The sequence below is a fragment of the Corvus brachyrhynchos genome, unplaced genomic scaffold, assembly GCF_000691975.1.
Source record: "Corvus brachyrhynchos isolate BGI_N302 unplaced genomic scaffold, ASM69197v1 scaffold200, whole genome shotgun sequence".
In the NCBI taxonomy this organism is placed as follows: Eukaryota; Metazoa; Chordata; class Aves; order Passeriformes; family Corvidae; genus Corvus; species Corvus brachyrhynchos.
The window spans coordinates 4,675,541-4,691,837 of record NW_008236184.1 but is presented as its reverse complement, the minus strand read 5'-3'; the positions used below and the strand labels follow the sequence as shown (position 1 = coordinate 4,691,837).

The 16,297-nt window shown below is 57.3% G+C and overlaps 1 protein-coding gene across 1 annotated transcript in view; it reads left to right on the top strand.

Moving 5' to 3' along the window:
* Window positions 1-1,431: 1,431 nt before the first annotated feature.
* Window positions 1,432-16,297, top strand: part of FRMD5 (FERM domain containing 5) — a 17,189-nt gene continuing 2,323 nt past the window's right edge. Inside the window, exons 1-13 of the mRNA XM_017736964.1 lie at window positions 1,432-1,673; window positions 2,826-2,868; window positions 3,378-3,456; window positions 5,655-5,752; window positions 6,244-6,367; window positions 7,041-7,128; window positions 9,532-9,620; window positions 10,156-10,219; window positions 10,850-10,941; window positions 11,985-12,059; window positions 13,171-13,239; window positions 13,364-13,470; window positions 16,200-16,294. Of these exons, the coding sequence (XP_017592453.1) occupies window positions 2,862-2,868; window positions 3,378-3,456; window positions 5,655-5,752; window positions 6,244-6,367; window positions 7,041-7,128; window positions 9,532-9,620; window positions 10,156-10,219; window positions 10,850-10,941; window positions 11,985-12,059; window positions 13,171-13,239; window positions 13,364-13,470; window positions 16,200-16,294 (987 nt within the window). The 5' untranslated portion in view covers window positions 1,432-1,673; window positions 2,826-2,861. The remainder of the gene's footprint in view (window positions 1,674-2,825; window positions 2,869-3,377; window positions 3,457-5,654; window positions 5,753-6,243; window positions 6,368-7,040; window positions 7,129-9,531; window positions 9,621-10,155; window positions 10,220-10,849; window positions 10,942-11,984; window positions 12,060-13,170; window positions 13,240-13,363; window positions 13,471-16,199; window positions 16,295-16,297) is intronic.

The window sequence follows — 16,297 nt, the reverse complement described above, 5'->3', positions numbered from 1 at the left end:
CTGGGCAAGAGTCTGGAGAAAAGGAGGCTCAGGGGACCCCTTTTCACTGTCTCCAACTCCTGACAGGAGGAGGGACCCCCGAGGGGGTCGGGCTCTGCTCCCAGGGAACAAGGGACAGGATGAGAGGAAACGGCCTCAAGCTGTGCCAGAGGAGCGTCAGGTTGGATATTGGGAAAACTTCTTCGCAGAAAGGGTTGGCCAGCCCTGGCACAGCTGCCCGGGGCGGGGGTGGAGTCCCCATCCCTGGAGGGATTTAAAGCCTTGTGGATGTGGCACCTGGGGACATGGATTAGTGGTGTCCTTGGCAGTGCTGGGGGATGGTTGGACTCGATGGTCTTGGAAGGCTTTTCCACACTCAGTTTCTGAGATTTACTTCGGCACGGGCCAGGCGCCAGGCTACGAGCTCGGGCTTCTCCAGGAGAGCGCCAGGGCCCTCCCTGACTTCTCTGTGCGGTTGCTCCCTCTCCCGGTGCCGCTGCCGAGCCGGGAGAGCAGGACGGGCTGTCCCCGGGCAGGGTTTGCACCCGGGACCGGCACAGCCCCGGCACGGCCGGGTCTCCGCATCGCACGCCCTTGGTGCTGCCAGCCCGGGCCCCGAGGGCACGGCGTGTCAGCGGCAGCATCGCTGCCGGTGTGAAACCCTCTTTATTTACAACACAAACACATTTCTCATGCGGCACCAAGCCCCAGGAACGGGTTAATGCCGTCCCGTGGGGATCCCCCTCTGCAGTCTGTGTATGCAGAGAGACTGTTTGATCAGATAATGCACTTATTTGATCAGATAACGCATGTGTTCCATGTATTTGTCAGGAAGCAATGTATTCACGGTGTTTGTGGGAAGGAAGGAGGCAGCGCGGGTGTCACGAGCAGCCTTTGATCCGCGGAGATGCGCGAAGTGCAGCAGGAACCCGATCCTGCCAAGCGCAGCAGCTCCTCAAAGATCCGGGGCTGCCGGCGGTGCGAATCACATGGGCATTCTGGCTGTGGGAGAACTGAAATGCTAAGCGTTGATGACTCAAACGATGGGCCATTTGCAAAGCATCAGGGGCTTTGCAACCCCCAGTCGAAGGGGAGGAAGAGGAGAGTTTTTGGGGCTGCGGTGGCCAAATGTTTGCATAAGAGCAGCCCAGGGGCAGAGGGAACGAGCGCCCACCGCCGGGGGATTGGCCGCATAAACTGACCTTTGTTTAGCAACAAGCTGGGTTTGGAGACAGATAAGGAAAGAGGCCGATAAGAAGCAGATCCTGCAGGCGGGATAATGGTTTTTTATCGATGTCCTCCCTTACACAGCTGGCTCAGGTGTGAAACTTCTCCCCGGGGAGGTATCGGGGCATTCCCACGTAGGCCTGGAGGTTTTCATCCCTTCTTATGGGGCGTAACTGACTCAACTGCCCCTCAGGTGGGATGAGAGATGGTTCCTGAGCTGAAAATGTCACGCAGGGAGGTGTTTGGGGCTTGTACTGGCCTCGGTGTCACTTCTCAAGCTCCAGGCCCCTCACACACACATCCCCCAAGCTCTGCCCCACCAGCCCCCTCCTGTGCTGTCACTGAGTCTCTTTGTCCTGCAGAGAGATGCCAAGGGCCAGTACCTGTTTGACCTTCTTTGCCACCACCTGAACCTGCTGGAGAAGGATTACTTCGGCATCCGGTTTGTGGATCCCGACAAGCAAAGGGTGAGAGAGAGCCCCTCCTGCCCGGGCTGGGGGAGCGGGGGTCAGGCTTGTCCTTGCAGCTGAAAAACAGAATATGAGGCAGAGATCTGGAATAAAATCACGTTTAGGCAGTGGCGAGGGGCTCTTCCCCAGCAGCTCTGCCCCGCCCTGCTGCTGGGCCAGGGGGCTCTGGGTGCTCCGACGGGGTCGTTCCTTTGCCCAGGGGACAGGCAATGAGCACGCTGGGACCCCGTCAGGGAGGGGTCTGGGATCCACCCAGGCTCTGGCGGCAGCAGCAGCCCCGGTGTCCCGGCTCCCTGCGTCCCCGGCGTTGGTCGGGATGTGTGCACCAGAGGGGCTCTCCCGGCTCTCGGGACCCTGCGCAGGGCTGAAGCATCCCGGACATCGCAGAGTGAGAGAACGTGATGCTGTTGTGGAGCGAGGTCCCGGCTGTGCAGGACCATCTAGCATAGATTCGCGTTTTAACACCGAGATTAGGCCATTTGACAGCTCTGTGCAAGGATCCAAACGCTTGAGTGTTGCCTCGGGCAATGGGGAGTGAGACGAGCGGGAGTGCAGGAGCCAGAGCCAGGCAGGACCTGGCCTGACCCAGCTCCCGCACGGATCCGTGTCCTGCTGATCCCGCGCAGCTGCAGCAGGGCCAGGGGATGGGGCACAGACCCACGGTCCCAGCAGGATGGATTCCCACGCCAAGGCTGTGTGAGTGAGTCCTGCCACTTCCCTGGGGTTAAACAGGGCTGGTGCAGAACGAGCTCTGCCCAGTGTCTGTTCAGTCCCTCCTTGCCATTAGAGCCCTGAGGCTGTGAGTAAGAATCACTGCGGGCTCCCGGGCACAGCTATTGATAACAGCCTCGTGTTGTGCTCCCCACTGATCAATATAAGCCACAGAACAACCAATTCCTGCTCCCAGGGCTCTTCTGCCACGGCTGTAACAGGGAGCAGCTGATGCTGAAGCAGAAGCTGGGCATGGAGCTGCTCCCTCACTGTGGATGGGACCGGTCTGAGCCTCCTGCTCACCCCAGCTCCCTTCCAGGGGCACTCACTGACACACAGGTGGCTTTTCTCACCCAGAGCAGAACCCTCCTCTTCCTCATCCTCCCCACCTTATCAAGTCATGGCTGTCAGGCTTTAATTACCTTCTTTTCCTTTCAGCATTGGCTGGAGTTTACCAAGTCAGTTGTGAAGCAGATGCGGGGTGAGTGTTGCAGGTGGTCTGGGCAGACTGTGCTCCTTCCATCTTAGATGTATTCCCATTTCCTCCAGCCTGTCCCCTCTGGGGTCAATTCCCAGCCCCTCTCCCAGGAACAGGTTCCCCCAAAAGCTGTGCTGGTGGGTTAAGAGCAGGATTATCCCCCACCAGCCCCACGGCAGCTGCAGCCAGCACAGGGGCACAGGGCACCAGCCTCTATGGAGACCTGGACAGGATGATGGGGGTGAGATTTGGGAGCAGGAAGTGGTTTGGGTGGCGGGTAGATAGAGCCACTGGCACTTCCCCACAGCTTTATCAGGGACATCTGCCCTTGCCATGGCCACTGCAGTGAGGAGTGTGTCCATGCCTGTCTGCCCCCTCTTTACCAAGGGCAGTTTGGGGGGCACAGGGCAGACAGGTGAGACCCCGAGTAGGACCTGACTCAAGCGGGGTGGTTCAGGGATGACGGGGACAAGCCCAGGCCTTTGGTGACACAGCGTCCCCGCTCTCCGCAGCCCAGCCTCCCTTCACCATGTGCTTCCGTGTCAAGTTTTACCCCACGGACCCCGCAGCGCTGAAGGAGGAGATCACCAGGTGAGGATGGGCACTGGGGGGGGGGACTGGCTGGCCCCGGCAGCAGGGGCTTGGCCGAGGCAGGAGTACCCAGACAAGCTTGTTTTGCAGTCAGGAAAGAGCAACAGCCATTGGGATTTCCCAACCAGCCAGGATGCTTTGGGGATTGTTCCTGCTGTGGGGAAACAGCACAGGAATCCCCACCTGTGCTGAGTCAGCACCTGGAGCCACCATACTTGGGGAGCACAGGCTGAGGGTGCTGAGGCCCTGGCACGGGTTGCCCAGAGGAGCTGTGGCTGCCCCTGGATCCCTGGAAGTGTCCAAGGCCAGGCTGGATGGGGCTTGGAGCAGCCTGGGATAGTGGAAGGTGTCCCTGCTGTGGCAGGAGGTGGCACTGGATGGGATTTGAGGTCCTTTCCTGCCTGAACCATTCCTGGGTTCTATGATTAAAGCCCCTGGCTTGGTCTTTGGGTTCAGTCGGTTCCAAACCCACATTCCAGGGCAGAGCACTCCGAGCATGGCACCAGCTCCATAACACAACCGCTGCTGCTCAGACTCCTCCACTTCAGAATCAGCCATTGGTGCAGTGCCCGAGCACGTCCCTCGTGCAGGGCGTCCTTATTGTGCTCGGTCTGTCGGGAAGGGTTTGAGCATCTCCAGGTCTCTTGACATTCCCTGGAAGCAGCCAGCCGTGTCCCTCTGACGTAAGGAGCACGGACGCTCTGGGAGCGCTGGGTGAGGAACTGCGCTCAGAACCTGACAGCGCCTCTCCCGAGTTTCTATCTTTAGGGGCTCTTCATGCTGCTCTTCCTGCCAGGAGGAAGGACATGAGGAGTCCGCACAGAGCAATTGCAGCAGCTTTGGAAAATGAGCCGTGGTTGTGGATTTCCAAGAGCCCTGGCCCCCGGGTCAGGTCTGCCCAGGGCAGCTGGGCTAGAGCCTCCACTGAGGGGTTCTGAGCTGGCACCTTCTGTACAGGGACATCTGAGAGCCCCCTCCAGGGCCTAAAGGGGCCCTTTCCACGAGATCTGGAGAGGGACTTAGGCAAGAGTCTGCAGTGACTCTGACAGGCCAAGGGGGAATGGCTTCCCACTGCCAGATGGCAGGGTGAGATGGGATATGGGGAAGAAATTCTCCTCTGTGAGGGTGGTGAGGCCCTGGCACTGGAGCAACCTGGTCTAGTGTGTCTCTGCCCATGACAGGGGGTGGAATACAGAGAAGAATTTCCTCCCAAAACCTTATCTAACTGCCTTCTTTCACCCCCCACAGGTCCAGGTTGAGGTCCCCACGCAGGTGAGCTGCCCCTGCTTGCTGCCCTTTGAGGTGTGCCTGCAGCTGCAGCTGGAACCCAGGCTTAAAATTCACTTTTCCCTGGACTGAGTCCACTTTAATACCAGGATTTCTCTTTAATGTATTTTATCTGTGAAAATTAATGGTTTACCTCATCATAAACTCAGATTTGAGCAATGAGGCATGACCGAGGACTGCAGAGTGCGAGTCTGGTATTTAAATTAATTTCTGAGCACTCCATTTTGCTCCTTCACTCTGTGACTTATGTTTTACCAGCTAAAGGTTTTCCCAAATGTCACATGACTCAGCCCAAAATGTTACTTAGGTTTAAGTTTATTGGAATATGTCATTTTTCCAACATAGTTTGTCTTTTCACTGGGCACAGAGACAGGTATGGGGAGCACAGGACGCAGCTCGCCCTGGGTGATGCAGGGGTGGTCATGGCGAGCACGGAGGAGGGAAGTGGGTGCATACGCCAAGACCTGGAAGGACACAGAAAGTTTGGGAAGGAGAAAATCACGTTATGGGGAAGCTGAACATCCAGGGAAAATGCAGCAGGCACTGGTGGGCTCCAGATCATGAGACCCCCTTCAGAGCATCGGGCACCTCGGCTGGGCTGGGGTTTGCAGTTGTGTGAAGAAACACAATGGATATCCAGGTTGATGGAAATCTCCACCAGCCCTCGGGTCATGTGCTGGCCCCAGAGCAGGCACAGTGTACCTGGAACACCATGGGCTGGAAAGGGGCTGGATGTGTGGATCTGAGCCCCAGTCCTTGCCAGGATCAGCCCAGCAAGTGTCATGTTTGGTAAATGGGCTGCTGGGAGAGAGATGCCAGAGCAAGTGTCTGGTGGCAGATATTCCATGTCTAAATTGCTGTTTGGGTCATTTAAATTGCACTTAATAAACGGACTCTCCTCCTGTCCCCAGGTACTTGGTCTTCCTGCAGATCAAAAGGGATCTGTACCACGGGCGGCTCCTGTGCAAGACGTCGGATGCCGCATTGCTGGCTGCCTACATCCTGCAGGGTAATGCTTTGTGACAGGAGAAATTTGCTTTGCCTGCTGAGCACTGCTTCCGTTGTTGCACTTACAGCAGGTCACTGCACCTGCAACACCGAAGGCACCCACCAGTGCTGGGCTGGGCTGGGGGAGAGTGAGGATGGGTGCTGCACTCTCACCTGCGAGGCCACACCAGTGCTGGGGGCACGGTGTCCCCAAGAGCAGCTCCTGGGCTCATCCAGTCCCTGCCCTCCTGCCCGTTCTCCTGCCTGCTCCTGCAGCTTGAGGAATTAATAAATTTGGGACAGTGACCGTCTGCTGCCAGGTGATTGCCACACAAGCAGCAAAGTTAATTGGATGCAGTTAATGCCTGACAAATGATCCCTCCCAGTGGGAAGCACAGTGGGGTCAGAGCAGATTGCCAGGGTGTGCTGAGCCCTGTCTAGGTGCTGCTGGGATGGGGATGCATGCTGTGCCCTGGTTGTGCTGCTCTTCCCAACTGGATCTGTCTCCCCCAGCTGAGATTGGGGACTACGACCCAGGGAAGCACCCAGAAGGCTACAGCTCCAAGTTCCAGTTCTTCCCCAAACACTCAGAGAAGCTGGAGAGGAAAATTGCGGAGATCCACAAGTCAGAGCTGAGGTACGGGAGCTGCTGGGGTTGGTAATGCTCAGAGCACTTTTGTCCCTCTTTGGGATTTTCACTCAGACCATGGGCTGAGTCCTCACCCCTCGTGTCAGGTCCAGCTGGGACCCTTCTGCCGCCTCAGCCGGCACAGCCCAGAAGATCTTTGGATGGGGACCAACACCCTCATAAACCCCCTCCTGCCTTCACCCCTCTCCAGGGACATGAGGTGTAGAGACCATCAGCAATCCCCATTATCCCGGTGTCTCTGGAGCTGTGTTCTGAAGGGACTAAGGGTGCCCAGGGAGGGAAGTGGGTTTAACTTCCCAAAAACCCATCAGAGCTCTGTCCTTCAGTGCTGGGGGCTGCTACCTTCTGACACCAAACTCCCCTTTCCCTGCCCCCCCCCCCCCCGATGAGATGTATGTGCTGCAAGTAGGGAATTCATCCCTAAATTTGGCAGATGCCTTTTGACCCTTCCTAGTGCTGCCAGTTCAGTGGGGCTCCTGTGGATGTAGCTGGCAGGAGAGGATGGGCTAGGCTTCAGTGCTGGGCTCCTGCTGATCCCATAAAAATCTAATGGGAACGTGCTGTGGCTGATGCTTCATCATTAATAGAATCACTGTAGCTGCCTTTCACCTTCCTGTCTTCCATGGGATATTCTTTTTTCCCCGGTTTTTCCCTCCTGCAGTGGGCAGACACCAGCTACTTCAGAGCTGAATTTTCTCAGGAAAGCCCAGACTCTGGAGACCTACGGGGTTGACCCACACCCGTGCAAGGTAAAACAGTTGCTAAACCAATTCCTTAGGCTGTTGCTGGGGTTGGATTCCTCTCTGCAGCCAGCAATGATCCACCAGGGACTGTCCCAAGTGCATTTGTCACCTGCCAGTGGCCTGGGGCTGTGGTCAGGGGGATATGCTGAGGCCATTAGCCTTGTCCAGCCTTGGCCCATCCCTGGCCAGTGTGAGTGCATGGAGGGGAGTGGGGAGGGTGAGTACTCTGAAACCCTTCCAGGGGTATCAGGGAAGCCGTAGGAAAGCGTTTTCAGTGCAGTGACAGGGTGGTCGATCCTCTCCTGCAGAAGCAGGGCTTTGGAGGCAAGAACAAGGTCACTGACGTGGCTGAGGAGCAACCAGACATTAATCTGTCTGGGACAGTCCATCCCTCTGCCCTGCCCAGCCCATAATCCAGTTTGCTGTTGGAAATGCTCTTTATTGACTGAGGATGTCACTGCATGTGGCTCTCTGGTCCCTGGTAATCCCATCACATGCAGATGGATGTGGGATACAAAGCAGACAGAAAATTCTCCTCTCAGGCAGTGCCTGTGCTGGGGTTCCCTGGGGCTTTTCCCTGAACTGTGCCACATAAACACACAGTTGCAGTAAATTGGGGGGGTTCCCCATTTATGGGCAATTTCTGAGTAGCCAAGAGGTTGCTTTGCTCTGAATTTCCTCTAAACCAGTGGTCTTGCCAGCAGCCACCCGTTTGTGACCTTTTCTGCTAGAGTCAGGTAATTGCCTTCCTTTTACTCCAAGAACCTTTTGAACATATTTGAGTTACACTGATTAATGTTCTTATAACAGCTAAGGACAAACATACACACTTGTAGGCCTATCAGCAGAATTGTGCCTAATTCATCAAGAGCTGCTGTTAATATGCTTAAAGGATCTGGAAACCAAAGTTAAATGAAGCTGATTCTGTTCTCTCTTCTCCAGTGGATTGTAGCAAAGTTTGGATGAGGGGTTGTTTCCTCTCACCAGCCATCCTCAGCTCAGTGTACCTTGACTCAATCCTGTCTGAAGTTTTCATGGTACTCTCATAGTCGTTTTCTCCCCAAAAAACAAACACAGAGAAAGATCTTCCTTTCTTAAGCAGGGCTTACCTGAGTCCTGGGCTGTCCTTGGTACTTGTTTTATATGTAAATCCCTGTAGGAACGTGTGTGTTTGTGTGTGTGAGAATAGCAGGGATCCCTCTGTTTCTCTGTTTCACGTGATGGACAGAACTTCTGGCCTGGCCAAGGAGAACCATGGAATGGTTTGGGTTGGAAAAGCCCTCGAAGACCCTCGGGTCCAACCATTCCCCAGCACTGCCAAAGCCACCACTAACCATGTCCCTGAGTGCCACATCCACACATTTTTTTGAGCCCACATAGGGTTCTGTGCCCCATTTAGCACCCCTGGCCCTTCCCAAGGCTCTGCACCCCCAGAAGAATACATCCTTCTTCCAAGACTCTGCTTCCTTTCCTGGAGGTTTTCCCAGATTTGGGAAAGAGCCAAAGCACTTTGGGCAGCCTCTGGCCTGAGCTGTGGCTGGTTTGTGTACAGATACAGAGGAATGTCCCTCCTGTGCCAGCCGGGGCTGTGGCATCCCTGGGGGGATGAGTTTCAGCTTCCCCCATTGCAGCGTGCAGGTGTTGGGTTGAGGGTCAGCACTCTCTGCCTTTGGCCTTTCAGCCTTGACAGCTGAGATGGACTTTTGCTCCAAGCATCCCTTAAAAGCCCTCTGGGTATCTGCTGGCCAAAAAACCCCCAGGATTGATCCAGCCATTAGTGCTGACCCACAGCTGATGTACGCTTTTACAATTCAGCCTGTCCTTGGTTTTCCCTGTGCACAGTGCGGTCACCAAGCCGAGTCCTTGGGATTGGGTTAAAGTGCTGACACTAATTAGTGGGTTTGGACTGGCTCAGTGCCACCCAGGGCACTGGCTGGGCAGGGCTCCGAGGGAGGGAAGTACAGCTGGGGGTTATCTTGTTCTGGGTTAATTGCTATATATAATATATATATATTTAGGACTCGGACGTCAGTGATCCTTGTGGGTCCTTTCCGACTCAGGATATTCTATGATAATATAATAAATGACCATATTTAACTATATATATTATAGTAATTATATATACTAAATAAATAGTGTATCTCTATATAATAACTATATCTAGTTACATGGAGTAGTATAGCTACAGTATATACTATATAAATAAACATGATATTATATTAATAACATAAATTCTATATGTGTCAATATGACATTTAGTATAGATGACAACAGATAACTGCAATGTCCTGCAGGCAGCACTGGCACACAGGGTGGTGCAGTGCCCCAGGCCTGGGGCTGAGGGGGCAGGAGCTGTCCCAGCTGTACTGAGGGGCAGCAGCTGCACGAGCCCTCACTGTTGCCTTGCAGGACGTGTCCGGGAACGCGGCGTTCCTGGCCTTCACTCCCTTCGGCTTCGTCGTTCTGCAGGGAAACAAGAGAGTTCACTTCATCAAGTGGTGAGTTCCCACCGTGGCTCCCGTCGCTCCATGGGTACCCCCAGGGTGTCCAAGGGGTGTCCGGGTATGTGGGCACTGGACAGTGCTCAGTGCACCCAGAGCTCTGCTGCCCCAGGGTCATTATTATCTACATTTGTCCTCATTAAACTTCATTGTCCCCATGTCAGCCACATCCCAAATCCCGCCACTGTGAGCCTTTCTCAGCTGTTCCTGGGTCACTGCAGGATGTCCAGTTTTGGCCGGTGTGTCCCTGGCAGCTGGCATTGCCACCGGCTGGTGTCCATGGGACAAGGCCCTGCTGACCCTCAGCTTCACCCCAGGTTGTCCCCCATTCCAGCTACGGGTCTCTGAGCCAGGGCTGCTCTCACCACCCTGTGGCACCTCCTGGGATGGAAAACAGGGTCTGGAAGCTGCCCTGCTGCCATTCCCACCACCGGCTCTGACTGGCACGGTGCCAGGAGCTGGCTGGGCTGAGTGGGCTCCGGGCTGCGGCGGGCTCTGCACAGCTCCCACCTGCCTGTCCTTGTCCCTCCAGGAATGAGGTGACCAAGATGAAATTCGAAGGGAAGACTTTCTATCTGTATGTAAGTCAGAAGGAGGTGAGTTCTTCCCCTTCCCGTGGGACTCCTGGGCACAGTGTGGTCATTCCTTCAGTGGGTTCTCCAGGAACGTGGCAGCAGCATCACCCTGGCCTTGCAGGGCAGGGACATGGGGACGGTGACAGCAGCTGCAGCTCTGTGGCAGTGCTGGAGTCACCCGCCTGCTCCTGCTGGTGCCCAGATCTGGGCATTGGGGCCCCACAGCCCCCCTTAGCCCCAGGCCAGGCCCCACTGGGGCCTCTGCCGGGACCACCCACAGCTCCTGGCCATGCCTTCCCTCGGGGTCATTCCCAAGCTGCTTATTCATTGCCATCATCCCTCAAAGTCAGCCAGAACACCTCTGGCTGGAGTTGGCTCCCAAAGGAGCCATCAGCAGGGATTTTTTTTAAAAACTGTGTTTCTGGCTGTTCCCAAAGGCTGGGAGCAGAGGGGGAGGTGTGGGCACTGGAACACATCTGCCCATCCCTCATGCCAGGTGCTGCACCAGGCTGATCCCTGCATCCCAAATGGCTCCAGAGCAGGATTGTCCATTCCGGTGCCACTTTCCAGCTCTGTCTACTCCATTCTTCATCCGTGGGATGAGCACCACTCCCTGTTCTCCCCCCTCGATTCCCTGTCTTTCTCCTTTAGGAGAAGAAAATTGTTCTCACCTATTTTGCCCCGACACCAGAAGCTTGCAAACACCTCTGGAAGTGTGGGATCGAGAACCAGGCTTTCTACAAGTAAGTGCTGGTTTGTGGGGTGCCCTGCAGCCGCCATGGGTTGGTGCCCACCTGTGGGCTCCATCCAGGCTCTGGGGTCAGTCACTGGCCATGTGGCACTTTGTTCCAGTGGCTCTGACAGAGCCATCAGCCACCAAAAGCACCGGTGCCCCTGGATAGGGGTCTCTGCCCTGTGGGGTCCCTCGTTTTCCAGCCCCTCTGTGCTCATCTCTCCTCAGCAAACTTCTGTCAGGAAATTATAACAAATTATTTGGGATGAAGCCTGGAATGCCAAGCAGCACCATCCTGTTCATGCCATACTTAACCCAGCCCGCTTTGTGCTTTGTAATGAGTTTTATTTTAATCAGCAAGCTGCGAGACAGAGCATGCGATGCATTCCCACTGGGAATTCTGCAATCAGCGGCTGCAATCAGCAGGTTTCACTCCTCATTACATGAACATGAAATGAAATTGCAATATTGCTTTACAAATCTCTCTGTGATTAGTTGTGGCAGTGAATCACCACTGGGCTGTGCACTCGGCGGGTGGACCGTGGGCTGGGCTGAGCTGCTGCTGGGCAATCCCGGGGTGAGGGGTCAGCTCCTGTAGGATGGGGAGGAGATGGGATGGTCCCTCTGGGTGGCTTCACCCATCCTGGCGAGTGCCCACCTGCCCAGGAGGGGCCAAGTCTGTCACCCTGCAATTCCCAGGCCATGGTGGGCTTTCAGCCCCCTGGAGAGCGTCAGTCCCTGCACATGGGTGTCACTGCTGGCCCTGGGGTCCCAGCGGGAGCTGTGGCCCCAAGCTCCCTCCAGACTCCTTGGCAATGGGTCCCTCCTGGACATGCCCCCGCTGCCAGCAGGGATGAGCTCTGCTGACAGAGACGGCTTCAGGTGCTCGTGTCCCACCGGCCAGTGCCACCCACCACTGCCAGCAGTCGGTTCATTCCTGGTGACATTCCACATCTCCAGGGCTCTGCTCCTGTCACCTGGCCTCGCTGCCGTTGGCTCCCAGTGCTTGGCCAGCAGTGTGGGACTCTCACACCACTCCTGGTGCTGTTACAGGTTGGAGAAGTCGAGCCAGGTGCGGACGGTGTCCAGCAGCAACCTGTTCTTCAAGGGCAGCCGGTTCCGGTACAGGTGAGTACTGACAGCAGGAGCAGCTGCTGGATGTATTATTGGATGCTCCTTTGGAGGCACTTTGGGGAGCTGTTTGGGGCTGTGGCAGCCCGGGGACATCTCAGGGTTTTCCAGAGATCCCCCACTGCAGCACTGACCCCCACCAGGCCACCTCTGCTGCTGTCTCTGTGTCACAGGTGCCACCCCCCTCCCCAGCCTCACAGGAGAAGTTTTGGAGGGACAGGAGTGGAGGATGGGAGAGGATGGGGGATTTGGGGGTTGAGAACAACAAGGTGTGAAACAAATCACCACTACCCACAAATTCCTGCACTGAGTTGCCGGAGCGAGAGCCTGGACCTGGGACCTCATATCTGTGGGATGAGACATGCCAGTGTGTCCCAGCATTGAGGTGCACAGTGCTGGCACCCTCCTCGCTGGCATGGGAGGCTCTGGAGGCCTGTGTTGTGTCCATCTTGGCTGAGGGGAGGTGACCCCCTAGTGTCCCCGGGGACATCTCAGGGTTTTCCACAGATCCCACACTGCAGCACTGACCCCCACCAGGCCACCTCTGCTGCTGTCTCTGTGTCACAGGTGCCACCCCCCTCCCCAGCCTCACAGGAGAAGTTTTGGAGGGACAGGAGTGGAGGATGGGAGAGGATGGGGGATTTGGGGGTTGAGAACAACAAGGTGTGAAACAAATCACCACTACCCACAAATTCCTGCACTGAGTTGCCGGAGCGAGAGCCTGGACCTGGGACCTCATATCTGTGGGATGAGACATGCCAGTGTGTCCCAGCATTGAGGTGCACAGTGCTGGCACCCTCCTCGCTGGCATGGGAGGCTCTGGAGGCCTGTGTTGTGTCCATCTTGGCTGAGGGGAGGTGACCCCCTAGTGTCCAGCATCCCATGCCAGAAGAAGCAGCAAAATATGGTGGCAGAGGTGTCAGCCCAGCCTTTCCGAGCTTCTCCATTGCCCCCATTCCCAACAAATATTTCTGCTTTCCCCTGGAGCTGCGGGCAGAGCTCCCCTCCCTGGAGAGCTGTGTGGGGAGGGGCCAGGCTGTGCACAGTGTGACCACGTGGCTGCCAGGGCCTCTTGTCCTCACCTCTGCTGGTCTTGACCCACCTGCAGCGGCCGCGTCGCCAAGGAGGTGATGGAGTCCAGCGCCAAGATCAAGAGGGAGCCCCCCGAGATTCACCGGTAAGAGCCCAGCAGCAGCTGCCAGGGGTGGGTGCCCGGGAGGTGAGCATAGCCAGAGCGCTGCCATGTGCCCGGGGCGCTGGCTCCATCCTGGCTCTGATCTTGACCCCACTCCTGTCCCCAGGGCTGGGCTGGTGCCGAGCCGGAGCTGCCCCTCCATCACACACGGCCCCCGGCTGAGCAGCGTGCCCCGCACCCGGCGGAGAGCCGTCCACATCTCCATCATGGAAGGTAGGACACGAGGCAGCACTGCCGGACACGCTGGGGCGTGGGAGTGGGGACACACACACCTGTGCACCCACAGACAGGGGCACACAGACACAGACACACACAGACGTGCACGCAGACACAGGTACACAGACACAGACACGTACACACAAACACATACACAGACACACAGAGGGAGACACAGACGTGTGCACACAGACAGACACACGCACACAGACATGTATGCACAGACATAGGTACACAGACACACACAGAGACATGGGCACAAACACGTGTACACAGACACAGACAGGGGCACACAGACACACAGGGGCACACAGACGTGCACACAGACACAGGGACACAGAGACACACATACACACACATGTACACACGTACAAACACATGTACCCATGAGCACACAGACACACACACGTACACACGTGGACACACACGCAGGTGCACGCATGTCAGCTGAGGCTGCAGCCCCAGTGGCTTGTCCTCAGAAAGGCTGGTGTTTCACCAGGCTGGAGCGGGGCGGCTGCTTCTCCCCATCCTGGGGCTGTGTCAGAGTAGGATGCTGTGGGAAGAAGGTCTGGCAAAAGGCAAAACACTGGGAGCAGCTGTGGAGCTGCCCCACAGGGCTGGGGACATGCTGGGGGCTGTGGCTGTGCTGCTGGTGGTGGCTCTTTTACCTGCTGGTGACAGCAGTGTCCAACTCCCAGTGACATGGCTGTTCCCTGCTCCTGGATGGGCTGCAGGGCCAACCCTGCCCCAGTACAGCCACTCCGATCCTGATCCCGGAATTCAGGCAGGGATGGCGACTGCCTGCCCCAAGGGCCAGGATTTAATTCCACCAAGGGATCCCAGGGTTGGTGTCTGTGCCAGTTTTGGGGATGGAAGCAGGGTCACCTCTGCCACCCAGTTACATGTGACAGTCTCTCCCCCACATGCCATTGTGAAGCAGCCAGAGCATTAAATCACCTCCCACCATAAATCACCCCGAGCTGGTACCACCCCTTTGCTTTTCCTCACGCTCACTTCAGCTCAGTCTCATGGGAATGCGGGTGCCCAAAATAGTGCTGACCCCAGGGCCAGCAGCAGCGCCACTTGCAGAGCTGTCCCCGGACTCCTTGTGTCCCTGTGCCACGGGCTACCATGGTGAAGTGCCTCGTAAAGATTAAAACCAGGGTCAGCGTCCACCTGTGGCTCATCAACCACTGCTGCCGGGAGGTGCGGGTCCGGGTGCTGGCCCTGGGGCCACGGCTGCTGTCCCGGGCCCTGGGGATTCTGCCACTGATCCCGGCTGTCCCCAGCCTTGGCCACGATGCTCCGTACGGCCGTGGGGACCCACCTGAGCCAGGTAACACTGCGCCGCGGGGTCTGGGCTCTTCTGAAGTGTCCACGGGGATCCCCATGGACTGTGGTCCCCGTAGTCAGCTGGTGACCACAGCCTCGAGAGCAGGTGGAATGCAGGAACGTGGGATGCAGGATATGTGTGGCACGGAGTGGGCTGGGGTCTCCCATGCCAGCTGGACTCCAGGTTGTTACTACCACAAAGCAGCTCTGGTTCTGGGGCTGGACTCAGATTTCTCAGGATTTTCTAGCTTCTGATGCCAGCCCTGTGGAAGCAGATGGCAGAAGGGTTTGGGTTTGGGGAGCTAGCACTGCTCTCATTGTGGTGATGAGCAGGGGAACCCCCTCAGTGGGTGTCCCCCATGTCGGGGACGCAGTGGGTGCTGCAGGGAATGTTCCCATGAGAGGGGAGAGCACAGAGCTGGCAGGGTGAGAGTGTGTTCCCTCCTCACCACCCCGGAGCCCTGGCACTGCTGCGGCACTCGTGCTACACCAGGCTGAGCTGGAGGCATCCGGGCAGTGTTCACAAACGAGAGGCTGCAAATCCCCGGGAATGCAGCCGGATGAGCTCTGAGTGCTGCCCTTCACCCTTTGGCAGCACAGGGCCAGGACATGTGGTGACAACGTCAAGGTGCTTTGGTGCACTGTGCTCTTCCCGCGCCCACAGGTCCAGCCCCGTCCCTCTCCAACCGCCTGCAGGGTGGCCCTGGGGACCAGCTGGTCCCAACCATGACCTTCAGACGCCCTCCCTGGACCTGGGGCCACTGCAATGGCAGAGTTCCTAGCCCCTCCCCGGCTGCCAAAACTACCTGAAACAAGTCCTATATGTGTGTGGTTTCTTGGAATTTGGGGGTTTGGAGGAGGTGGTGGTAGGGGTAGGAGTTCCTCAGCACAAAGGACCAAAGCTCAGCCTGGTAACGGGGCTGGGAGCTGGCACAGGTCCCCAGCTCATTCCTGCCTGTGTCGCCGTGTCCTGGGCAGCTGCCCGTGGTGCCGCAGTGCTACAGCTGGCGTTGCCAGCGGCAGAGGGGCCCCCAGCCCTGTGAGCAGCTGCCAGGGTGACTGTCACCGTCACCTCAGGGCAGCGACAGCCCACGGGTGCGTGTGATTGACTGCAGATGAGCTCGGACCCTGCTGCGGTCCCGGCTGGAAGCCAGCGGCTGGCGATGACGGTGACAAGTCAGGCAGGTGTCGAAGTGCCACTGCCACAGTCACGAATTGCGTTGAAGGGGCTGCAGGTCCCGAAGGACCAACAACAACAACCAGCAACCCAGGGCAACCTCACCCTGTCCCCGCGGGGGACACCGGGGTCGGGCAGTGCGGGAGGCTCCGGCTGTGGAGAGGGACCCCCCTGCACCCCGCTGAGCATCCCCCTTTCCCCTCCCCTGTCTCCCCAGGCCTGGAGTCCCTCCGTGACAGCGCCCACTCGACCCCGGTACGCTCGGCCTCCCACGGCGACGCCTTCGCAGGCCCCGGCCGGAGCGGCCGCGCCGCG